Genomic DNA, 27,556 nt, shown 5'->3' on the forward strand with positions numbered 1-27,556 from the left:
CCACAGCATGAACTGGGTGTGGAAGTGGATGCCTGTAATTGAATACTCAGAAGATGGAGATAGGAGGATCAGAAATTTAAGGTCACCCTCAGCCACATAGAGAGATCAAGGACAGCCCACGCTCCATGAGATCCTGACTCAAAAGAGGAAGAAAATAGCTGAAGTATTTGGTTAAAGTCAGAGACTTTGCCACCATCTACTAGCTGGAATGCCTGCTTGGAAGTGTTCAGCTCTGAATGTCTTTCTGCATACACTACTACACAAGTTTTCTAAATGTATATAGCATAAATATTTTTACTATTTGCCTGAATAACATCGTTAGTGTTGAAACATACATATTTTATACAATGCAGCAAGTATTTGGAGATGCAGAAACAAAATAAACTCAAAGGGTGCGTTGCTGATGCCGAGATCAACCTGGCTTTCTTGTCATCTTAGTTACTGTATGAGATCTTTAGTAACGGTCACATCTTGATTTAACTGGATCCATCTCAACCTACATTGACTTCCTCTTGAGGTATATCCGAAAGAGAAAGCTTGGCAAGGTTGGATTGGTCATCTCACCTCCAAAGAAACACATTTAAGAAATGATTCTACAAGAAAGTACAGATTTGAGGGACGTCAGAGTCACACACTGTGGGTAAAGTGGTGCATTAATTATAAAGCTAGACTAAGAAGCTTCTAGTCACGCTCACTTCAGCCAACTGCGTCTCTAAAACATTACGGTAGGGCAATGGTTTAAACTAAGGAGTGTAAAGGAAATTCAGTCACACAGACCCTCATGGTGACACGCATAGCATACACAAACCTCTCTTGGTCTCACCGAAATGTCATTTCTCTGAGAAGAAGTACTGACGAGCAGGAGCTCCAGTGCAGAGAAGCTGGGGTGTATGCAGGTGTGTTAATTGCTTTTCTGTGACTATGACAAGATACCCAACTTAAATGCAACTAAAAGCAGCTCTATCAAAAGACCCAAAACTAGACCACTCCTTGGCACATGCCCAAAGGATCCAGGATACAACTACAGAGAGACTTGCTTGGTCATGTTCATTGCCACCCTATTTACACTAGCTAGGAGCTAAATCCAGCCTCCGTATTGTTCAACTGATACATGGAGAATGAGAAAGAACACATGAGAATCAGCATCTCATAGTCAAGAAAAATGAAACCATGACATTTTCAGGTAAGTGTAGCTCTCATCCCTCACCATAGCTTTTTAGTCTCTCTGGCAAGTGAAGGCTGTTATAACTGGTCAAAATACAGAGAATATGTGACAATCCCATGCCCAGCATGAGTTGAGGCATATACAACACAACGCTTGACCTAAGGTTGAGAAAACATCAAGGAAGAAGGGGTGGAAAGAATATAAGAGCCAGGGGCCAGAACACCTGCAGCTCGATAGTTGTCTTCTAGAGGTGGCACAGATGTTGCACCCGTGAGATCTCAACAATAGGGTTGCCTAAACGAGACCTGCATAATGACATGACAGTGCTGGCCAATAAGCCAACATAGACGGTGAAATTTAAAATGCCCAATCTGTAGTGGAACAGCTACGGGCCACCAGCAGCTGTGGAGAGAGGAAGAGGCAGCTTCCTTCAGGAATGAATGTCAGGGTAGGTTATCCAGTCCAGAGTGGTCACTCCTAAATATAAGTACATATGAGGAACATTAAATAAACTCTGTGTACATACATACACATATGTGTGGGTGTGTATGTGTGTATACACACATATGAAGGTACTAATTATAGAGAAAACGTGGATTTGAGCGGGCGCTGGAGGTGGAACATGGGAAGAGTTTGGAACTGGAGAGGGCAGGGTTAAAATCATATAAATACAGCATACATGTATAAAATTCTAAAATAATTCAAATTTAAAAAGGACATATCTCATAAAAAGCATCAACTGAAGCTCCAAATCCTTTCTTGTATTTTTTTTTTCAGGAAAAAATATCTTGCCTGAGAGCTGTCAATTCATCAAAGAACTACAGATTCCACACAAATTACTTGAAGCAGTGAAGAACAGACACCCGTCCCACTCACCTGCACACAGATCTCCATTCCAATCTTACCCCTCAGCAAGAGGGACAGCACATTATAGAGCATGGCACGCCGTGGAGAGCCCTCTGCTCTGGCTCTCTGAATGTGTCCCTTGCTGGTTTTTTCTTGGTTGTTGTTTCTTTTTTTTTTTTTTTTTTTTTTTTTTAGATATTTTCTTTATTTACATGTAAATTTCTCCTTTCACAGTTTCCCCTCCAAAAAACAAAGAAACAAATAAAAATGACAAAAACAAACCCCTGTTGCCTCCCCCTCCCCATGCCTACCACCCTACCCTCTCCCACTTATTGGCACTGGCATTCCCCTACACTGGGGCACAGAACCTTCACAGGGCCGAGGTCCTCTCCTGTTGATGATCGAATTTGCAATCCTCTACTATACACATGCTGCCAGAACAATCAGACCCCTCCATGTGCAGTCCTTGGTTGGTGATGGAGACCCTGGGAGCTCTGAGGGTACTAGTTAGTGCATATTGTTGTTCGTCTTCGTAAAAGGGGGAACCAAATACCCTTACTGTTTTAAAATAAACAGGAAGCAAGCACAAACCCGCACATGGTGACAGCCTACGTGAACTGTAAGCCTTCCAATGCCACGGCTAACCTGAGCCAATGCAGATAGTCCTCTGTCTTTAGAAGACCAAGGGGTACTGCCCAGTATGAGGACACCTCAGGTGGCTTGCATAACTCAACTCACTTAAATCATATATATGTATATATCACACACATATATATGTCCAAAATGTGTTTATTGGGAAGGTTCCACTCATCTTGAGTCAGGGCTCTTAGTGCTGCTTCCTCCTGAAGCAGCATCTTTCTTTCTGTCAGCCTTACTTTTCCACCTGTAGGCTGACAGAGGACCGAGGAGCAGCCAACACACAAGACTACTGTTTGACTATGGCTAAAGACCATGACGATTTTAATAGCATCCTGGACATTTCTCATCCATGGAGTAGGACTTGGGCCTCTGCACCAGGGACTTTCTCTTTGGGAGAGGGATGAAGGAGATCCTTTGTGAGAGGCGCAGTCTCATGAGGAGGTGGTCACCCTTGGAAAGGCCTGACTTAAATCTTGAGTTGAGAGTCTCAAGTAGAAATGGATATGATTTACTCAGTAACCTTACACAGGATAACCTGGTTACAGCGGTTTTGAATTGGGGGGTGGGAAGCAAGTAAAGTGCATGGGAACCAAATAGTCTCAGATTCCGGTCTGCAATCTCCAGGTTCTTATTCTAATGGGAGGCTAATGTGCATGCACACAAGGGTGTTGGCTTCTGAGCACGTGAGCTGAAGGATTGAGGAGTGTTCTTATTGGGTGTTGAACACTCACAGAGAGCCCAGTTTTGAGGGATGACTCTAGAAACATGGAGAAAAGTCTTTCTTTTGAGTCTAGACTAGCTCTGCTATTATTCACGGTTCATCTACTTCTACAATTAAAGGGTGATATTTTCTTTATGTTCACACTTATTTTTGTTGTCTTTGTTTTACCCCTTTGATGTGTGTGTGTGTGTGTATGTGTAGGCCTGGCTGTCCTAGAACTACACATCAGGCTGGCCTTGAACTCACAGGGATCTACCTGCCTCTTCCTCTCAACTGCTGGGCTCAAAGGCATGTGCCACCACTTCCTGGCTTATTCAAGTTGCCTTGTAAAAGTGACATATGAGTATACTGTTATACAGACTTGGATGTGAACTCTTACATACTGTGACCTCATGCCGTTACTCAGTTAACGTTTTGTATAGTATTTTACTGTTCTTCCTGTTTTACCTATTGCATCATTTTTCTATGGTTTTTCGGTCAAAGCTAGAAGTCACCCTTCCGTTCTTCCTGTCTCTCACATTATAGAGCCTCGCCTACATGCCTTCTTCTATCATTGCTTCTATCACCTTCCTGGACCCTCGATTTCAAGTTCCAGTCAGCATTCAGCATATGCCAAATCTGAGTAAGGGAATGGACTGTACAGGAATACACACTGGGGACAATATCGGGCCTTTTGGCCTGGCATCTATGGTCCTTGGGAAGTAGATTCCATTTAAATATAAATTTTTAAACATCAACATGTTTGTATTTGTTGGCTTTGTTTGTTTGATATAGGGTCTCACCGTGTAGCCCTGGCTAACCTAAAACTCAATTGTAGATCATGCTGGCTTCCTATTCACAAACATCTGTCTGCTTCAGGTTCTCCAGTATGGAGATTAAAGGCATTCACCACCACACCTAGTTTAACTATCAACTTTGGCATCTTGTGACTTCCCCCAAAGTCTATTCCAGATCTGGAAGTTTCCTTACATGGGCAAAGTAGCATCCCCTGCCCTTTCTCCCCTGCTCTTTCGAGGCACATGTTTGAATATGGCTTTGTTTTAATGAGCATATACTTGGCTTTGTTTTAATGAGCATATACTACTGAATGACTGCCTTCTAACATCCTGATCAGACTTAAACATTTGGAAAACTTTTCCTTCTCTGCATCTTCTTTGCTCTCTCATCCCATGTGTACTTCGGCAGCAGTATTTTATCCGACTGCCATGTTTTCTAATTGTCTTTTCTTTGTACAGCCCAGAAGGCTGAAATTAAAAAATATTTTTTTTTGTTCCTTAAAAATATCTCACAAGAATATTCAAGACTATGTTTAATATGTTGTTTTTAAATGATTAAAGCTTCATATTTTTTACAAAAATTAGCCTTCAACAACCACTTTTGACATGGTATCTAATATCCATAAATCTATTTTTAAATCTGTTTTTTTAATACTATATATTTAAAAGGTGATAAATTACACTATTAGTTAACAACCTTGTATGACCCAAAAATATTTATTTTTAGTTGGCACTGTAAGACTGTAAGAAACTACCAAGCCAGAATTTGGTGTCTAAAAACTATTTACAGATCTTAGCAATCCTATTTCATGTTTTTACCAAGTTAACAGAAAAACCTTGAATTGACATTTCATTTAGAGGTCATAAAGTATTCCCTAATTACATTGAATGATATTGACAAAAGTAGATGGAATAGATAGAAAATAAATCACTATATTACACAATACATTAAAAATTGAAACATATTAAATGTTTAAAAAAGTTCAGCTGATTTGAAAAATGTAACCATTTCTCAAAGCTCAAGGGAGCCAGAAGTAAATATCATTAAAATGGGTATATTTAAAAATTTCATACAAATTCTCTTAATCAAAAAATATCTGATAATAAGAAATTGAGGAAAATATTTGTGAGACAGTCATCTTACACAAAAACTACTTCCAACCTAGTGAGGAAAACCACCTACCCATACCCTGTCTCTGTCCACTTGTGAGTATGCGCACATGATCCACAGTTACTCAGTGGATCTTTTCCTACAGCTAGGCATCAATGATAGATCCTCACAGGGTTACTCTTGCCTGCTTTAAGCTTCTTCATTTATTTAATAAAGCTACAGAAATGCTGCAGAAATGAGTCGCATGTTCTGAGTTGGATTAAATACAGATTTTTCTTGGTAACGTGAGCCCCTAGTGATTACTGTGCAGTTGTTGACACAAAGCAGAATCATGCAGACCCGGATCCCACACATCTATTCCAGGCCAAGTTCCTTTCTGCTTGGAGCTGGACTCACTATTCTTCATCATGGTTAGACCTGCATTTCTGTGAGGAGAAATCCCACGGCGAACTGCAGATGAAAGGTCTTTAGCACTTGAACCTGAGTCAGGAGGATCACATATGTCCAGTGGGGAAATGCAGACTCTAAGACCTGGTGCCTTGAATGCTACTCTCCCCTTTAGTTTTTAGTAGGTTCTGAAGTCCCATTGCTTCAGATACCCCAACAGGATAACAGAGGCATGATTGCCAAAGAATACAAAACTATAGACATATATGAAAAGATAGCGCATCTTATAAAATAACCAACAAATAGTAAGATGCTGTTTCATCTACCAAATGGACAAGAATCTAAAGCGGGGAACACTTGTCAATGCCTTATGGAAAATCCAATTTCCCAGACTGCTGACAGGAGTGTAAGTTGAGAGAAACTGTTTTCCAGGTCATCATGATAGACTGAATGAAAAGCCTTAAATTTTAATATCTTTGGCTCTAGGAACTTATTCTGTGGAAAGAATAGGATTAAGGGCAAAGATTTAAGACTAATCTAGTAGTTACAAAATAATTTATTTTCTCTAATTAATTAATTAGTTTATGTACATAAATTAACAAGTAATATATAATGTAGAATATATAAGTTATATAAGTGTATAAAACACATTTTAAATATATGCATTGTAGAATGAGTAAATCAAGATAATCACATATTCAATATTTCAAATGTCAGTTTTCAAGAATAGAATATACTGTTACTAGCTGTAGTGCCCATATTCTATAGCAGATCTTTAGAACTTATTTCTCCTGAGTGAAATGTTTTATCATTTGGACATCTCCCCATTGCCTTCCAAAATATAAATTACAATGGGGAACATAATTTACTGTGGGGAACACCTAGAAGGCCAAATGTAGTAGGAGGTTGTCATCAATAAATTATCTTAAATCATATTATAGAAACAGTTTACTGGAGATGTACTTCTAATACCATGAAGGATTGTAGTTCAAAAAAAATTTTAATTTTCTTTTTGCTTTTTACAGATGTATTTTATTTCTTTTGATTGTGTGTGTCTGTCTATCTGTCTGCCTATCTGTCTGTCTGTCTGTATATACAGGTGCCCATGAAGGCTAAATGAGGATATCATTCCTTTGAGATGGAATTACAGGTGGTCATGAGCAACATGGTATGGGTGCTTGGAACTGAACTCGGGTCTTCTGGAAGAGCAATGCATGCTTTTTACTGAGCTATCTGTCCAGCCCATGATTTTTATTTACAAAATACCTACTGAAAGAGAATCATCGACCTCTAACTTACTAAGCGAGCATAATCCCTCACAACATTTGTCCTTATACCCACAGATAAGTGTAGTCTTCACCCTTACTTCAAGGGAACTACTCTCTGTAACAGACAAAAAAAAAAAAACATTTGAAAAAAACCACAAGCCATCAATATCCAGAGTTGTGAAGCCCAGTCGCAGAGGAAAAAGCTACAGAACACTCCTGTACCCAAGGCTCGGGCAACATTGTAGAAGAGGAGTCAGAAAGACTGCAAGAGTTGGGGACTTTGCTATGGGATTGTGTGTCCTGGTGACATCCGAAGCTATAGCCAGAAAGTCTCACCAACATGACTGCCCACACGCGAGCTGAGCAAGGATGACAATGCTGACAAGGACATGCTACAGTGGACAGGGACAGCAGCACGGGGCATCAACCCTACAGAAAGAACTGCAGGCAAATGAAGAAACTTGGGAGGAGGAGAGGTGGCCTGCCCACCCCAGGGAAAAGCACAGCAATTTATCGTCCAGTGCCAAGCCTTAAGAACATAGATGCAAATAACAAGATGCTGATGGAGCAGGGTATATTCAGGAATATGTGTGTGTATATGTGTGTGTGTATATGTGTGTGTGTGTGTGTCTGTGTGTGTGTAAGCGCACACGTGCGTGTATAAATGCATGCGATAACAATTAATGAAAACAGAGCCTTTGCATTTTAAAGCAAGTGGGAGGAAAGGAAAGGGAGAGATGTCGTACTTGTATTTTAATCTCAAAAAAAAAAAAAAAAAAAAAAAAAAAAAAAAAAAAAAAAAAGAAAAGAAAAGAAAAAGAAAAGAATACACATACATATAAAAACTGTAAAAATACAACAACAGAGACTAATTAAAATTCTCTTGTGTCTCTGACCTGTCTAATGTCCAGGTCAAGCTAAGCAAGCAAAATAGATTAATGGGATGAGTTTTAGAAGTCATAATGTTTTATTCTCAAATCCATTTATGGTTCCATTTTTATCATATCTGTCACCTACCACCATTAACTTGGGTTATTAAGACATTATAAATAGTGGTTAATGCCTTTAAAAATTCTAGGGATTATCAGAAACCTTATCCTCCAAGTGGGCTCCTTTGGACCGCTCAGCTGACCTATGAGCATGATCTGCGCTCTGCGTTCTCCATGCCGGCAGTGTCGGCAGAGGAACCAGGACACAGTCCCCTGTAAGGAAAGGCTTTGTCTAAAGCAACTGATATTTGAAGCATGCTCAAATCCCTTAGGAATCTCCATCTGCTCCATGTCAAAATTTTAAGATCTCTTTTTTCACTCTAGTATTGTGTGTAAGCAGTTCCAAACACTAGGTATCTCTATCCTGACCACTTTGATTTTCTTTTTTTGTTTGTTTGTTGGTTTTTCAAGACAGGGTTTCTCTGTGTAGCCCTGGCTGTCCTGGAACTCACTCTGTAGACCAGGCTGGCCTTAAACTCAGAAATCTGCCTGCCTCTGCCTCCCAAGTGCTGGGATTAAAGGCATGGGCCAGCACCGCCCGGCCTGACCACTTTGATTTTGAGCAGTTTTAATCGTTATTTAACAAAGCCATCACATCCCCAATCTACAATGTTCAAATGGTAACCAGCAATCTGTTTTTTTAATGATCTATTTTTATTTTTTTCTTGGAAGCACCATTAACTAGGATAATTTTAACTAGGCTTTTTGATTCTCAGTGTGTGTGTGTGTGTGTGTGTGTGTGTGTGTGTGTGTGTGTGTGTTTAATATGGCTTGATCTCAGGAACATTTGCTTAAAATTAAAATATATTTATGTAAGTTGTTTTGTAAGTTGTTTCTTTCTCTGACTTTATGTAAATGTTAAATGTTAAATTCTATCTGAATTATAGATTTATATCTATTTATGTGTACATAAATACACATATTACATAGGAATATATAATTGCTTAGTAGATTGCTAAGTGTCACTATTACATGAAGACCTCAAAATCAACCTGACCCTGAAATGACTAATTTCATTACAAACAATATACTATAACTTCCAAATGGGATTAAAACATCATTTACCCAGCACCATACACTAGAGAATATCATCAGCTTTTGCTTGCTGAGAGATTCTCTTTTATATAACTTAAGGTGACCTCAAACTCGCAGTCCTCCTGCACCATCTTCACACATGCTGGTTTAGAGGTATGTAGCAACATAGCTGACATCAAGGGTACCTTTTGAAAGAGTCCCCTTTTCCTGGATCATGAAATCTTGATTGTTTCGATCGACTGAGTCTCCTCTCCTGCCTGGTTCTTGTCCTAACTTTTATGTTTTCTTTCTTTGATAACTTCAATACTATGTAATCAGCTAACTGATTTCCGTGCTTGGCTCCTGTATTAGTCTTTTGCTTTGTATCAAAATATCTGTTGCCGGGCACTCTCTAACAAGAGGTTTTGAGTTGTTTAGAGCACAGCTTTGTGAGTCTAAAGTCCAACACTGGGCAACAGCGTTAGCGAAGCATGGGACCAAGGTTCTCTTAACTGTGACCCAGCATGGCAGAGGTCTGCAAAGGAAATCAGCTTGGTGTAACAGGAGGAAACCGAAGGGCACAGCCTCACCCTATAGCAACCCGGTCAGAGAAGAGCTAGAACTAAGACTGCAGCCAGTACCCGTTATTTTTGTTTATAACCAGGTTCCAGTGGCCCAGGCACACAGGCCCATCTCTTAAAGATTCTTCGACCCTCAGCACTGCAACCTTGGGGAAGCTTTTTCTGGACACGAGCCATCAGGGGGACTAACCTCATCTGAAACACAGCATTCTCGAAGTCTACTCCTTATTCCTGGATCAATGCCTTCCTTTTCAGGTTCAGACACTGGGCAGGAGGCACCGTGGTGAACAAGGCCCTGTACCTCTCATGGGAAAGATGGTTCACAGCCTATGCTCTCTTCAAAGTCCCGTATAAAATACGCCAACGTGAACACCATCCTTCTAATCAAAACTCCTCCCAGTTGCTTAATCACCCGGAGAATAAAATACATATTCCACGCAGCAGCTCCTCCTATGTGCTGGGTTGACAGGTACCGTCTCAGCTCCCGTGGGAACTGTGTGCTACTTTTCTATTGCGGTCATAAATACTACATCTAAGGCAACCTACAGAAGGGGTTCTTCTTATGGTTCCAGAGGGATACGTGTGCGTTATGACAGAGCAGAGGCGTGATGGATGGAGCTGGAAGTTGAGACCTTACATCTTGAACCACCAACAGGAAGCAGAGAGAGCAAACTGGCAATGACACATGGCTTTGAACCCCCAAAGCCTGCCCCCCTAGTGACATACCTCCTCCAGCAAGAACATACCTCATAAGCCTACCCAAATAGTGCCACTAACTTGGGATCACACGTTCAACCTTTGAGGTTGTGAGAGGCATTCAAACCACCTCGGGCCCCAAACAACGTATAACTTGAGGAACAGTTCCTAGAGCTCTCATGTGTTGTCCTACTCCTGGTTTCTATTGCTGTAATAAAACACCATGACCAAAAGCAAACTCAGGGAGGAATGGGTTGATTTCAGCTTAGACTTCGGCAGCATAGTCTATCACTGAAGGAAGTTAGGATAGGAACTCAAGTAGGGCAGGGACCGGAAGGTGGAGGAGTATTGACTGCTGGCTTGCTCAGCCTGTTTTCGTACAGCACCCAGGACCACCAGCCAAGGAGTGGCACAACCCACCATGGCTGGGTCATCTCATATCAATCAGCAGTCCAACAAATGCAACACAGGCTTGCCTAGAGGCCAGTCGGGTGGGGACACTTTCTCAATTGGGGTTCCCTCTTCCAAAATGACTCTAGCTGGTGTCAAATTGATATAACACTGGCCAACCCACATTTTGCTACCCTGTTTTTTCTGTCTTGGACTTCTGAGCTTATGTTCTGATACCAGCTCTCCCATTCTTTGTGAGATGGTCTCTCCTCTCCTGTTCTGCTGGCAACCATCTATTCTGTGCTGACATTTGCTTTCCATATTCTGTTGTCCGAACACTCACTGTATTAAAATCCAATTACACGTCCACATGCCTATTTCTCTAACTAGGCTGGGAGCTTCTGGGGGTCAGGAGCTACATCTCACTCACTTTCGCTTTCCCAACACACTTGGTACAGCAGTCAGCATCCATTATTCATTGAATGAAGATGTAGCTGCTAAATAAGAAATAGAATCAATAAGTCACATCTAGACTTAATTCAATTTGCAGTTTCCGTGTGACTCAAAATAATAATATTTAAAGTCAAGGTAATAGTCATCAGACACTCTTAATTGCTCCTTTCTTGGGTGTCTATGCATTTGCATCTATTTCAATATGCATTCGAAGGCTTATTGCATTTATTTTATGTACAGACTGCTCATTACAGAAAAACCATCTCAAGTCAACCAGTGCATTTAAGGAAATCACAATACAGTAAAACTCAGTCATTCAAGCTCTTCACCGAAGAACACACAAGATTTTCACATATAATACTGCATGTTTCTGATATTAATAAACAGAATTACTATGCCTCTCCTTGAGAAGATTAGTCTTTAAATAGCACACAAGAAAAAGGAGTTAGCTGCTCTTCAAACACTTGACTAGACTCAAAATGGCAAATAAGCCGAGGTTCTGTGACGCTCACATTTATTTTTTCTATTTCAGTGATAATTATACCCATAATCCTGACTCAGCAATCACTGCTGCTGAATTCATTAATTAAAACAATTTCACTGCAGCCACTGGGATTTCTCAAGGATATCAAAAACATACTCAGAAAATCAAAACAGCATGCATCATCAGTTTTGATATGTGCTTAGCGTGCTTCACTTTGATTTTAACTCTGCCACTATAAGAAGGTTCCAAGTGTAAAGACAGGGAGGCCATCGCCTATGTAATTTTAACAAAACCATCTAGAACATAAGATGAGTTTAATAGAATAGACAATATCTGTATGAGTCACAAAACAGTCATTTTCTGAAAAGTATCTATAGGATGGGAATATATAAGTGCATATACATATTTAAGTAATAGCAATTATAATATGTCTTTATAATTCCAGTGTGTGTGTGTGTGTGTGTGTGTGTGTGTGTGTGTGTGTGTATGTGTGTGTATGTGTGTGTGTGTTAGAGATCTGCCTACCTCTGCCTCCCAAGTATGGATTAATGATGTATGCCACCACAGCTGGTGTATTTGTAAATTTTACTTAAACTAATTACTTCTGAATTCAAGAGTGACTTATACCCACCCATGAAGTGAGGACATTTAACCTTAAATGAGCCTGATAGCTTTAGTCAGAGCCTGCAAAGTTGCAATTGAAATTATAAATGTATACCCACCCAAGACATTCAGTTAGTTCATGTACTGGAAATCCATGACTCTATTTATGAATGCAGCACCCTAACTCTGAGCTTGACTTAGTGAGCACCCCAACACACTCCACTAGCTCCTTCAAACATACTAGAGCACTGACATAAAACACTATAGCATTTGTAGTGGTAGAGTGAGCCAGAATTGACCATGACACTACAGAAGAGAGTCCCTAATGGAATTTGCATCTAAGCTATAACTTAGTATGTATAACAGAATTCTCATACAATTAAAGTAACACTGAAAATGGCATTTGTTTCATCTAGCAAGGGAATTCCACCTTAATTCTCACAACCAATTTCCTTTCCAAAGGACACTGGTGGGTAGAGTCGCACAAATGGAATCAGTCTAGTGAACAGACCCTAGACGTGCCTGTAAATCATTTTCAGAGAATCCAAATACTGTTCCCTCTTTGCAAAGGGCACCTGTGCCACTCAGAGCATCACAAGCTGGGGACACCACAGGCTACTGCAAGGCCACTTTTGTTTCTCCCAAACCCTTTTAAAATGTATGGTGATGGAATAGCTTATAGGTCCCTCTATTTCTTCTTTCTTACCTATGTTCAGCTGTTCAGAAAGGGAGGGAATTTCTCTGCCTATACTTCCAGAGAACCTATTTGGCCTGAAATGGTGATTTAGGGTATAAAGCAACTCAAGTTCTCTACTGAGAGACAGACGTACACAGTGTCATAATGTCTTACCTTATTTAAAAGACATGCTTTTTTTTTTCATCTTAAAGTACAGTAAGTCAGTTTTTTAGACTTTCTCTTCCCATCGAATAGAGAGTTGACTTTTAAAATACCCATTTCAAAGACAAGTCAAATTGGTTCCTCGGATCATATATTCTAGCTGTTCAAAGCAAGTATCTTCTACATTAAAAAAGACCCTGCTTTAATGTTATATACCCTCATTGTGAGTCCAATTAGCCCTTAATACTTCAGTATCACATACAATTAGCGTGGCTTTACTAAGGTCCCGCAACCGGTGCAATGCTAAGACTCCAGGTGAGAACTACAGCCTTATGGGAATGGTGTATTTTATTGTGTGAACTGATGAACATCAGCTAAACGGGCTTTTAATTGACTGGCTGTCTAAGTAACATGCCTTTGAGGGAAACACTACTTTTGAAATTTCCTTCGGCCAGGAGGAGAAGGAGCAGGCTGAAGCCTTTGAAGTCTACAGCCATCGGACTAATTATCAGCACAATTCAGGGCACATTCATTTAATTACAGTAAATTGAAAAGGATGTGGGGTTTCAAATGAAAAGAAGAGAGTCGATAAATGGTGACAGAAATTACAGACTATGCAGATCATTAGAGGAGGCCATGTGCCTCCTTCTTCCCTCTCCTTATCAGACCTAGATTCACCTGACTAATGTATACAGAGGTTGAACAAGGGGAGATGGATGGGAAGTAGGGACAAGAGGGGGAAGCATTTATTGTGGGTCAAAGCTAGGCAGATTCTTGATATTATTTCATTTTTAATTATTGCCATCAAAGATATTATTTTTCATCTTTATAAAAAAAAAAACCCAGAAACAAAACCAAAACAAAAACAACCAGCCAAACAGAACACACCCACTTAAAACTGAGTCCTGTTCTGACATAACACACATTCATTTAAGGCCAATGCCGTCTTATGCCAGTGAGCTGTGTACTGCTCGCTGGTACTTGTATTTTATGCAGGTAGACACCATAACACACAAAGGTTAAGTGACTTTCCCCAGGTCCCAGACCTGGGAGGCCCAGGGTCAAATAACAAACCTTCTAAGAAGACTCTCTAGGCCCTGCATCATGGTGAGATAGAAAACAGGCCCAGCTCCCCCTGGGTTGCCTGATGCTGAAGGTCATCCTTCTATCAGTGATCAGCATCCCTACCCCACCCCCGCCCCCGAACATTAAAAAGTAAACAGGCCAAGAAGGAATGAGATTAGGGACCTTCTAACTAATCACTGGCAGTTTAGCTGGCCAAGTAACAGGCAGGGCAGAAAGGCTGGGACCTTGAGTGACACAGATAGCAGTGGTCAAGAATGGGGGGCAGATGTGATGATCTGACCTCTGACCTCCAAGGTCTTCACCCAGCCAGCTTCCCCCACCCAACACTGCTAGCTGACTAAGATTAAATACAGGGCCTGCTGCTACTGCTGGCAAATGACTCACACGAGAGCATCTTAAAAGGCATGAAGATGGATGTTTTGAAAACACTACAAAGTCCTTTGTTCCTGACATTTAGCTAGATACTCAGCACCAAGAGCAGATGACTTGCCAAGTTAGATAGTGTGAATTAGGTCAGGATGGGGGGGGTGTCTTTCAGTCACTCATCAGAGAAAGAAAAGAAGCCTAAAATGATCCAAAAACCATGGGTACTCTTACTTCTGGTACTTTTACTTATATATTTGTTGACCTTTCAAGGGCTGACTTGCTGAAGTGGCTGTTAATAGGAGATCAGAAATCACCACAATGCAATGTTTGTCAATTTGCAAGGAGCTGACATATAACAAGGATTACAACCACAGAGACCAGTAATGTCAAGAAAGGACTTCTCCCATATTCCAATTCAGAATCCCAAATGAAGCATCATCTACTGAATTTTTCTCCTCTCTAAACACTTTGGAACTGCCAATTCCATGGTTGACAAAAAGAGGTTAGTTTAGGGAAAAAATGATGCACTCTATCACTTGTTTTGAATCTCTCTCTTCCAACAGTGAGGTATGTGGCATGGTCTCAATAGTCTTTTACCATTGCAGGATGCTCCAGCCATCAAAATCACATTAAGCATGGCAGTGGTTCTAGCACCTCCTAATGTGAACTGTTGGTGCCTTGGCCAACAAATGAATGAAATCTGCTCCGCTTTAGTAACTAAACTTTTCTTTGAAGTTATACTAGAACATAGGACATTTATCTTGTATAGTTGTACAAATGTTGAATAGCATCTTTTTTTCCAGGAAGGCAGCTTCATCCACAGTATTTCCAGTGATGAAAACAGGCAGTTGCAAACTTCCATGTGAAACTCAATGAAAATAGAGCTGTCTGGGTCCTCTGCTGGGGCCATTCTGGTTTAGTATTTTACTTTACTCTTCCTTGTTTTAATCTTTATATTGTAGACTATCACACACACACATACACACACACACACACACACACACACACACACACACACACACACGTAATTAGGATTTTGTCTGACATCTCAAGCCAGTATAAAAATGAATAGAATTAGATAATGAATAACTCAGGAATCAATGAAAGGTAACTGGAAGATCAATATTCTGTCCAATTTAGAGTAAATTAAACTACCCGAAGAGAGCAGAATTGAATTGTTTCTGAAATTTTATATTAGAAATATTTGACTAAAGCTAATGAAATGAAAGTAAATAATATAGTTTTGAGTGTATCACTTATAAAGGTATTAAGATGATCTGTCCAGGGCTGGAGAGATGGCTCAGTGGTTAAGAACACTGGCTGCTCTTCCAGAGGACCCAGCTTTGATTCCCAGCACCCATCGGGTGACTTGCAACCTTCTGTAACTCCACTTCCAGGGAATCCTCTGCCCTCTTCAGGTGCCAGGAACACACATGGTTCACAGGCATACATACATCCAAAATAGCCATACACACGAAATAAAATAATTTTAAAAAATTGAACGGACCTGTATATCATTGCAAATTTTAATTCTTACCTTGAAGTAGCCATAGGGGTGGGGTATGGGGTGGGGAACATAGTCTTTTTTTTTTTAACATCAGGAAAAAACATCTGTATCACCCTTGTTTAAAATACCAACCCACAATTCCAAGGTTTACTACATACCTACATACACGCTACATACATTACTCTGCTTCTCAGAGGGAAATGTAATTAAGGAATGAATTTTTGCTCCTTCTGAGTAAATGCTAAATTTCAGAATAAATGAACGAATCTGAAATACTCTTATAGATATACATATGTAACAAGTGATATGGCCCATGTTCATATTGATAACAGCAATTCATTTCCTTTTGTTTCCTTCCTCAAAGGGAGCTCCTTGAGGGTCCTCAGACCACCTGAATGCTGCTTAAAAAAACCATCCCAACCAAGTCTTGAGGAAAGAGTAAATCCAAGTTGAAGTCATCATCACTGGCCAACTTAAAAAGTCTCACCTTTGATGCTCTCTTCTCTACCATTAGTGAGCCTCTCCACTCTCACCAAATAAATGCTGCCCAAATGCCCAGCGCTTCAAGGCGAGACACTGGAGGGAGGTTGTTCCCTAACTGCCCTTGGAAGGAATGAAGGGCACAACTTTCTTTCTTCCTAGGCACATGGTCTGTGAGCCTACCAAGGAAACCCATGCTCCTCTAGTTAGTAACACCAAGGCAAAGGCAGATGGTCCGTGTGTGAGAGACTTAACATTTTTCTCTGGTTAGAAACTGCAAACTGAGAAGTAGAGTTTACAAAGTAGTTTTCTCTCGTGTTTTCTGGGGGTGGGGTGGGGTAGGGAGGGCAATGGCCCATGATTGAAAATTTGTCATGATACATAATTAAGAATGATAAAGCTGATACATAATTTGCTAATATAATATTGAAAGGTTACACCACAAAGATTTGGAGTGAAAAGGTTAGTTGGCTCAAATGTAGGACATTTAATAGATAGAGATATAAAGTGTTTACTGTGCAGATTACAGGAGCCCAATGCCTTATCTATACACATATTCTTTTCTTTTCTTTTCTGTAATATTTTGTTGTATAATTATGAAAGCAAGAGTCCAAATGCAATGTATGAGTATTTATCTGTAATCTCTCAAGGAGTACAATGTGAAGTATGGACTGTAAGAATGTGAAGTTCAGACTGTAAGAATGACTTCCGAATTTGCTACAAAAACTGATGAGAATACAGACTGTACTGAGGTGAACGGCCAGGGGGACAGAAATATTGGCAGCATGATTTTAAGGCTCGTTTTGTGAAAAAGAACCGTCCTTGTTTCCTACTGGGGGTTTGGAATAGAGCCTGACCCGATCAAGGACTTACACTTCTAACATAAAGATACTGGGTAACTGTTGGTGGTTTATATTGACTTTGGTTTAATGCATTAGAATATTCTACACCAAATAAATTGTTTCCAGTGATTTAAATGAAACTTTTCCACCCCCTGACTAGGAAGGAAATGGCTAAGGAGCAGTGGGGAGCAGCTCCACTCTGTCTTACCTGAAACTGAAAACTAACCACAGATCTGCTCTGCTGTTACGAAAACAAGCTGACAAAGTTGCTCAATAAATAATAGAGGTGAAATACTATTAATAAACAACCATCTTTCTTTTCTAATATCATACAACTTTTCTGTTTTAATTTTCTCTTTGCTGTTTGAGTCATTGGATAGATGCCACATTAATAACAGACGGAAGGAGAGGCATATTCCTAATACTAGAAACTAAGGAATAGATTTTTCTTTACTGTATGTATGTTAGTGCTGATGGTCCAATTCTTCTTAGAAGCAGTGCTGATTTAAAAAGTAAGTTTTCTTTTTAATTTTCTATTGCATATAAATTATTTTTTTATATTATTACCCAATACTGGCAACAGGACAAAAGTACCAGCAATTTATAATGACATCTTTTGGACCATGCAAAGCTGCTATTTAGACATCCTTAGATCCAATTTTTTTTTTTGTGTGTGTGGATTTAATTGCACAGTAATCCACTTGCCAAGGACATCAAAGGCCACATCCCACTCCTTACCAAGATTTCAATTGCCCTCATCAGCTAGGAAGTTAAAGCACGATCAAATTTGTTCTTCAATCATTTGAGCCCTGTTAATAAACTATTCTGTGTGCTCATTCACCCATTCTAAGATTCTGCAACTTCTTTGAGTTATCTTCAAGAGGAATCTACAAAGACATCTTTGATTGCAACCTGGCTCCGGGGGACACTTTATCAACACTGTTTTCCTATTCTGCAGAAGGTAACAGGTGACTTGATCCAATATAAGTCAGACTTAATCTTTTCTTTATTCCCCCCCGCCCCAGACTGTGTTTCAAAACTACAACACACCAAACACTATTTGCAGAACTTAATAATTTGACATCAAATATTGATCCACCTCTCCCACCCTCGCCCTCTCCCCATCAGTGGGGGAAAAAAACCATACTAACCACAAGTATTTTTTTGGGCTCTATTACATTAACATAAAGAGAAAAGAAAGAGAGAAAGCATAGAAGGAAAACAGGAATCACAGACAACCAGAAGACCGCAGAGCTCAATGGCAACATAGTAAAGTAAACAGTGGGACTTACCGCTCTCACTGTCGGACCTGTTCTCGTGCTCCGTGTCTGTCAGGGTGAGGGCTGAGTTGGACCGGCTTGACAGGCAGGAACTGCGGCCCGATTTGACCCCCCTGCCCCAAAGTCTCATGGCATGCTCAGGGGACATCACTGCTTCGTTTTCCGTATCAGCATCTGACCCTGCACTGATGGAGTAACCTCTGTGAGGGAGCCCCATTTCCGCACAGAATGCCACTCCTCTTCGAGTTGCGGATTCACACACTCCTAACTGCCTTAGGGTAAAATTCTGTCCTAATTAGGGGGAAAGAGAGATAACAACTAGTGAGTAGATGGTTCCTGTGGTTTCGTTTCTTTTCATTTTTCTTTCAAAAAAGAAAAACCTCCCTGAAAGAAACACTCATTCATTTAGGTTTCCCCCCTGTCTGTACCAGCTTTGCGTGGCATGTGGTCAAGTAGATGCAATCATCGGGGGAGAGGAGGCCCGGTGGGATGCTTACAGGCTTGCGTTCAGACCCCGAATGTCAACTAAAACCCATAAGCACCTCCAGAAATGGATTCCTGGCTCGGCCATGAACTCGCAACCCAGAGGGAAGAACTGTTTTCCGGTGGCAGAATTTGGCTTAGCGGATCAGGTGAAGCAACAAAAATGGCCATCTGCCCCGGTTTGGGTCTTAACCAATAGGATTTTTTTTTTCCCATATATATTCCACTTCTTTTGGTGGAAAATAAAGTTTCCCACAAGAAGAAGTTACTGTTTAAGTAGAAGCAGGAGTTTGGTCAATTTAATTGTATCTGCCCACCTTAACTCAGAAAGCAATATAAGTGTGTGTGTGTGTGTGTGTGTGTGTGTGTGTGTGTGTACATGCGCACATACGTGCATGTGTATATGTGTGCATGTATGTGTATGTTTGCATGTGTGTATGTGTAGTGTGTATGTGTGCAAATTGGTGTGTATGTATATGCATGCATATATCTTTATGTGTATGCATGTGTGCATGAATGCATATAATGGGTGAGTCCATATCTGTGTGTATATGCATGTGTACATCCTCATGTATGAGTATGCATGGGAATATGTATGTATGTGTGTAACTCAACACTCAGTAGAGTAAAATTTTGAAAATTAGCATTCTATTTGCCTATCAGTGACTTTCTAAATGTTTGGAGTCAAGAAACACCTGGAAACATCTGTATTGACCCCAAGCAAACCAAATTTTTCCAAGTACAGTGCACTCTCAAACAAAAATGGGAGGGGATGTGTTTTAAAAAATTAATGAGACAATCAGGTTCCCTGAAAATAAATAGTGTGAACTCTGCAAGCCTTTACTAATAAATTGAGCATAATAAAACTCACGACACTGCAATCACTTAAAGCACAGTATTTAAATTAGATGACACTTCAGAAAGACCACTAACAGTAACGATGCTTCCCATCCTGTATTTGCTTTTGCAATTTTAGTTTATGACACTATGGGTGAGAAGAATTTGAAAATGTTTTATTATAGAGTACCTGCATAAGGCTCTTTCATTTTTATGTCTTGCCTATATGAGAGGGTCCCAAATATAAGCACCTCCAGAATCAAATACATATTAAAGGGGAGTAGAAGGCAAAAGACTGATTTAAACACTTCTTTACCAAATCTTTTATGATTGTTAAGTATTTATATGACTCATGGTCTTAATTTTCCCACTCCCATCTTATGGATCTACATGAATATTTTAAAGTTAATTTGCTGTTATGAGAAACCTACATTATATTTTTAAGAAGAGGGTACTATAAATTATTTGTGATAAAATGGCATGTTGAATCTTCTACGAAGTAAATCAAACATAAGACATAATACAGTAAATATTTGGTTGTAAAAACATTAGGCCCATCCAGGTCCGGCACATTTAAACTAGTGTGGATAATTGTTTGATTGCTGTGTTCATATCAGAAGTTGGAATCGGCTTTATCTCAGTCAGACTTCCAAATGGATTCCGACAATGACACTCATAAATAATGAAAATCGGTTGCTACAATTAGCTAGAAATCAAACTGTGCTTATCAGAGAGATGTGAATAAGCGTTGGAATAAAATCAACATGTAAGGAAAAAAAAAACAAAAGAAAAGGAGGAGAGAAAAAAGGGAAGCTGCCTCTGTAGATTGGGTGAAAGCAGGGAGGCTCATAGGGTGACGTGGTAAAAAAAACCACATGGACTTTACCTATGGAAGTCAGTAAAAAAGTAAGATTGATACTATGCAGAGACTAAAGGGATGTGCTGTGGAGGAATTCTCTTATTGTTATTTACGGGACACTTTTAAAGTGGGAGCAGCGCTTTAAAGTACTGAAGTATTGCCATCAAACATACAGATCTTGGAAATTAGTGTACAGAGTAATGTGCAGAGTAGGGAAAAATTATGTATGTGCTTATCCTCTGAGCCTCTCTCCTAGCCTGGGAAACGTCTACACTTCCAGAACAAAAATCCAGAATTCTCTACTTCCCGAACCATTTTCCAAGTTAATGACTCTTTCCTGCCCTCTTGCTCTAAAATCGACATGGAAAGAAGGCAGAAAGCTACAGTCCTTAGTGGCTCTCTAGGGTAGGTAAACATAGCTCACTCCGCAGCTAAACACCCCACACACTATACTCATGGAAATACGCACATCCCAAACCCCAGAACGATTTGACCCTCTGCAGTCAGTGACTCACGAGAACTCAGATCTCTTCAGAGCTAGTCCTAAAATTTAAACTATAAAGCAAACACAACAGCAGAAACCGCCGCTGGATTTCTTCCACTGAACTACAAGGTTTATTTTTGTTTCCAGAAGGACACCGAGCTTGACTTCAGATGCAGCTACGTAAAAGCCACCCACGAGTTCGGCTGGGATCTCTTTCCTACCATTTTTTTTTTCTATCTGCTAGGGTGTTCATGATGTGACCCTAAGTGGTGGTTTCTGTACCCAAGACATGCTCAGTGGTATAGCATGGGTTAGGTGCAAGATAAATGCCTGATGCTAAAAAGGGGGATGGATGGTTTATGTAAATGTGAGAGAGCCCTCAAAATATACTGGCAAACATAACAATTATAGAGGGCCATAGAATTTAGATATTCATTTTCAGATCCTTTGCAAAGCCGCATCGCCAGCGAAGCTGGTGTTTACTGGTGCAGTCTGCTGCCCATTACACACTGCTTCACCCAGACCCGCTCCATGCTTAAAACCCTCCTGCTGTTGATTCCTCTTTGGGGTTAGGCATGCCTGAGCTTGAGGACCCTCTGCTTGAATGTGATTTCTCTTGGGAAGGACTAATCATCAGGCTAGAATAATTAGTCTATCAAATCATCTCCTTGTTAGGACAGGCTATCCTTAATAAGAAACACATGCAGTTTTGACAAATATAGAGGACCTAGAGGGAAGAAAGGTTCCTGGTGGAGAGAAGAGACAGCTGGTAGGGATGAAGAGCTCGGAAGGTTGTGTTGAGCTGGCTTTGGCTTAGGGAAGGACTGGGGGTGACAGAGAGGAGTGGAAACAGGAGAAGCCACGGAAGAGAATTCCACAAAGGATAAACACTTGCGAGGCATGTGGAGAAGCTGTTTCAGCCTCGTGTAACGAAGAAGTCTTGGTTTTATATTCTTTGCAACAGTTCTAATGCCATTCACTTAGCTTCTCATTTTGCCCGTTACGCTCTAGTTTTATTAATTGTTTATCTAAAATTGGAAAACAAGTGTTTAGTTTTATTCCCCCCCCCGCCCCTTCTGCACTTTGAATTTTGGTAACCTTGATCAGCAGGGCCAACAGCAGATCTGCCCATTACGATTTGAAACAGGACCAAGACAATAAATTGTAGCCAGAACAAAGTATACCTGAGGGCGGAATACGCTGTGATTAAAATGCAGCATTAGCATGGATTAGATTAGCCAATTCTGTTTTATGACAGTCATAAACTGAAAAATCTATACAGGAAAAATTGAATAAATAAACCAAGGCAGGTTGTATCACTTTAAAATAAATTTATACTTAAAAAATTTAAAGAAAGGAATTGCTATATGTGACAAAGGAGACAGGATGGTATAGAAACAAATACTTCAAACATGACAGCATGCCTTAAATAAATGAGGGGAATCAGGGAAATGGGCTAGCTATACAGCCTGTCTTCCTATCTCTTGAAGCACCTAGAACCTGGGAGGGACTTTCCTAAGAGTGACATTTGAAAATATCTCTTAAGAGAACAGGTGTACAGAGTGGTTTATTCTCTGTCTGTCTGCCTGCCTTTCTTTCTCTCTCTCTCTCTCTCTCTCTCTCTCTCTCTCTCTCTCTCTCTCTCTCTCTCTCTCTCTCTCTCTCTCTCTCTCTCTCTCTCTCTCTGCTTTGTTCTGCTGTGTGTGTTTTAAGCTAGGTTAGCCTGGAAGTCATAGCTCCATACTGAGCCTGACCTTGAACACTGATCCTCTTGCCCTTACTCTTTCCAAACATTGGCAAATCACACAGCTGTGCATCACCCCACTGGCTTTTATGTGGTGAAGGGGATTGAACTCGGGGCTTCGTGCATGCTAGAGAAGCAGTCAGCCAGCTGAACTATACATAGTAAGCAGCTCTGGGGAGATCCAATTCCCAGCTTGTGCAATGTATGCATTTAAAGTGCACAGTTTAATACATTTTTTAGGAGAATCACAGATGTCTACAACTATGACCACAACCCATTTTTGAAGACTTTGGTTATCACCATAGAAGATCCCATAATGATCAGTTCTCTCCCTTTTTCTGCTAGCGCCCTCCCTCCGCCATCCCTTGGCAACCACCAATGGGCTTCTATCTGTATATACGCTGACTTGAGACATTTCAGAGACGACCCTATAGTGTGTATACTGTGATTGGATTGTTTCACCGAGCACCATGTATTTCAAGTTCAAACATGGGCTTGTGAGACAGCTCAGGAAATAAAGGCACTCACCCCAAGCTTGACCTGAGTTCCATCAGTGTACCCCAAGTAGTAGAAGAGAGAAGCAACCCTCCCAAATTGTTCTCTGACTTAGCACATCTGTGCCCATGCAAAGACATGTACATACACACACACACACACAAACAAGCAAGCATGCACAAATAAATGCAAATTTTGAAAAAATTAAAAACAAAGACAAAAACCATTTTAGTCTGTATCAGAAGTCTATTCCTTTTCATCTGTGAATTTTACAATGGATGGATGCCATTTCACAGATCCATTCATCAGTCAGTGGGACAATGGATGGATGCCATTTCACAGATCCATTCATCAGTCAGTGGGTATTCTAGTTGCTTCCATCTGGGGGCACTATGAAGATGACACTAGGAATATTTGCACACAAGCTTTCATGCTTGTGTGTCTTCATCTCTCCTGATTTACAAGGAGGGAGCTGCTGAGCCGCAGCGTAGTTTTAGATGCTTGACCTTCCGAAGACCTGCCAGATGCTGTCTAGAGGGGACACGCTAACGGATTCCCATTTTCAGAGTCCGAGGGTCCCAAGTTCACGTTCTCACCACCACTTGGTGCTACCAGTTCCTTCCTTAGGACAGCACACTCTAAGCAGGGGCTTACGTTGCTGTGCATCTTTGGAATACAGGTCACTGATATTGACTTCAAGGAGAAATCCAGGATCACCATTCTTTGTTGAAAGCTGTTCGTTCCGTGGGCGTGCAATGAGACTCCAGTCACACACCATTCTGTATCCCTTTTTCTTCTAATGTGCCACTTTCAGTCCTTAGAAAATGACTTCCCATTGAAACGACAGACACTCCTCAGTCAGATAATTTATCTTAATAACCACATGTACATTCTAAATGTACATAGAAAGAAATGCTTACTATAGCATCCATGCAAAAATTAAAAAAAAAAAACAAAAACCTCATACAAGTGTTTACCAGACACTGACTGCCTCGGTGAGATGCATATATTTGCTATGGAACACTGCACGGATAACTTAAAGCAGAAATTTGGACTTATATCTTCAGATCTGGACAAAAGCCATGCATATATATATATATATAAACTTATATATTTTTAAGTTGGAATTGTCCATTGCACAATAACTTGTGTGGTATGATCACCCTTTGAGAAATTCAGGGAGAGAGACCAACCAACAGATAGAAATGTGCTCGAATTGTAAGCATGAATAAAGAGAAGGGAATGTAAATAATTATGATGGTCCATTTAGAAGGGATTGCACACAAAGGAAACAAAACACAAGAGGTCTAAAGGTTTTTTTTTTTTTTTTTTTTTTTTTTTTGCATGATTACTATCTCAATAACTAAAAGGAAAAACTCAAAACATTTTCAAAACTAATTTTGTTCGTTTGCTTTCTAATAGTTCTGCTTCAAAACCACCTTCTCTAGAAAAAGCGGAGTTTCAAGACTTCCTTCTTGCTTTAAGGAAATGAGGTTGAATGTTTTCCTTCTGTATATATGGGCCATCTTAAAAAGATAATAAAAACCCATTTTTCCAAAGTAACAACCATAAGTCGCATATGAATAAATGGACAGATAGATAGATCAGTATGACGCTGAAATAAAAAGGTCCACCATCATGTTGTATTATTTCTCTTGGTTGTTGTGTTGAATGATGTCATTTGTTCTCAGGCATGGGATTACATTCTTTCACTGGTCTAAAACTACAACTTTCTACTAGTTATTAGTGAAATCAGCATGTGCATCCACTAACAAGGGCTCCATTTTGGGGCATGTTCACAAAATGTAAGATGATATTACAGTCATAGAAACATTCACACATGTATATAATTCTTCCTGCTTTCTACTTTAACTTTCTTACGTCACCTTTGCCACCAGTTGAGCAGAATGCCTATCCTATTATTTTACTTCGGTGCTGGGATTTGAACCCCTGGAGTTCAAGCATATTTAGCCAGTGCTCTATACTGAACTATAGCCCTAGTGTTTCAAATTTTTCTTTCTTTCTTTAAGATTTTATTTTTATTCTCAGTTTGTGTGTGTGTGTGTGTGTGTGTGTGTGTGTACACATACAAGTGAGTGCAGTGTTCCCAGAGGCAATAAAGGGGTGTCGGGTCCCTAGGAGCAGAAATTAGAGGGAGTTGTGAGCCACCCAATAAGGAGTTCAGGTCCCCCACAAGAGTGACACATGCTCTGAACTGCTAAGCCATCTCTCCAGTCCTTATTCTTCAATGTTTTATTAGCACAATGACCAAGGCTGTGACAGAAACAAAGTAAAGAATGAAGTTTATTTTATTTATTTATTTCAGCTCCTTGTTTCAGAGCAATCAGTCTCTGGTGGGAAAGAGAGCGGCTTGTGCCAGGTGGGGCCAGGAAGGAGACAGAAGGGGATGGCAATAACCAAGTAACTTTCCTCTCTTTCTCCTTTCACTGCACTGGGTAATCAGCTAGGCGATGATACTGCCTACTGCGGGCATATCCTCCTCTCAGTTAGTCTCTGGAAATGTTCTCACAGATATGTCACAGCTGTACTTCAACAATGTCACATGTGACTTTCATGTAATGCAGGCAAGTCGGCATTGAACATTAACCATCCAACTGTGCCATATTGGTGAAGGAGTATTCTATATGCCACTACAGAGAAAGAAAAAAATTAGCATCTCTCTCTCTTCCACATGGATAACCTTGAGCTTTCAGAGAACGCTGACAATGACCTCTATGCTCCACACTTATTACTCTGATCACATCTAATGGAAGCCCTGTAGCAGAGTCTCTCAACCTTTGGGTCACATCACCTTTGGGGATCAAATAACGTTTTCACAGAGACCATATATCAGATGTCCTGCATATCAGATACTTAACATTATGATTTGTAACAGAAACAGAATTATTGTTATGAAGTAGCAATAAAATAATCTTATGGTTTGGGGGTCATCACAACATAAAGAATGATATTAAAGGGTCATAGCATTAGGAAGTCTGAGAACCACTGCATAGGATGTTCCCTCTACGATCCTCTTGAATGCAGCTATGGATGGTTCCACTGTCCATGGAAATTCAAAGTGCTCACCATGGTGCATTTAGTGAGTTGGGTGACAATGAAAAAGTACTTCTTTAAGAAGAAGAAGCAAGACTCGAGTGAATGTATAGGCTATCACATATTTCTTTTCCAGCCTAGATTTATGAGTCATCCAGGGAAGGGGACTCATATGCATACTGAATGGCAGGTCTGGTGGAACAAATGAGAAAACCTAGGTCCTGAGTCCACTGACTTTAAAGAAGGAACAACTCTTAATCCTCATGAAGGATTTAGAGACTCAACCTTGAAAAACTGATTTTAGCAACCACCTGCAATTATAGCGATGCTAAAATATTTCTTTTATCAAGAGGTATTCTGAGAATGAGTTTGCTTTTTACTTATTAATAATACCATTAGAACAACCCAAGACCCTGAGATGATAATGTCCCAACAACAGATCCGCTGGTATCTGATAGGTGGACTGTGGGAGGTGTTAGTCTCAATATGTGGATGGTTTGGCACAAAGCAGCAGGTGTTTAATAATTGTGACTGAAACGGCACCACAGTGCTTCACAATGTGTATCCAAACTTGGCAACATGGCAAGGAGCTGGATACAAGTTTAGCAGTAAGCTGTGGGCTCAAGACATCAGACCCATAAAGGCCAAGGCAGGGGGAAGGATTACTCCTACCGAGTCCGGAGGAGGGCTCTAAGCTACATCTATCTTTTCACACCTTCTGGTAGGTAATCTACAAAGCTGCTTGACCGTCAGGCCTGAAAGAAGAGCTTGCCTACTTAACCAAAACGAGTTAAAGATCAGTTAGGTAGGGGAGCTAAAAGAAGCGGCTGAGAGGGAAACATTAACAAGAAACAGTGATAAACTGGGGCTACTTAACTGGGGTCTTTAGTAGAGAAATTTAAGGTTGAGTAAACATGACCATCTAAATCCTTTAATCCTGCTGCTGACATTTATAGCAACGGAGAAGGATTAATCATTTGATCTCCAAATGAATCATTTCAAGCAGTTAATATTTAAAAGTAATAAACTTTGGAGTTGCAGTAATTAGCCTAGTGGATCTGATGAACGCCTCAGGTTT

At 40.3% G+C, this 27,556-nt stretch overlaps 1 protein-coding gene and 1 pseudogene across 16 annotated transcripts in view; both read right to left on the bottom strand.

The window, feature by feature from the left end:
- Positions 1 to 27,556, bottom strand: part of Tenm3 (teneurin transmembrane protein 3) — a 1,282,613-nt gene that overhangs the window by 402,252 nt on the left and 852,805 nt on the right. For 14 of the 16 annotated variants that reach the window (XM_031339799.1, XM_031339798.1, XM_031339792.1 and 11 more), the window contains one exon: positions 18,535 to 18,813. The exons of 1 other annotated variant lie outside the window; for it this stretch is intronic. In XM_031339799.1, the coding sequence (XP_031195659.1) occupies positions 18,535 to 18,813 (279 nt within the window). The remainder of the gene's footprint in view (positions 1 to 18,534; positions 18,814 to 27,556) is intronic. One more of the 16 variants, XM_031339794.1, reaches the window with a different exon arrangement.
- LOC116070742 lies at positions 2,503 to 11,055 on the bottom strand (annotated as a pseudogene).

The sequence above is a fragment of the Mastomys coucha genome, unplaced genomic scaffold, assembly GCF_008632895.1.
Source record: "Mastomys coucha isolate ucsf_1 unplaced genomic scaffold, UCSF_Mcou_1 pScaffold22, whole genome shotgun sequence".
NCBI lineage: Eukaryota > Metazoa > Chordata > Mammalia > Rodentia > Muridae > Mastomys > Mastomys coucha.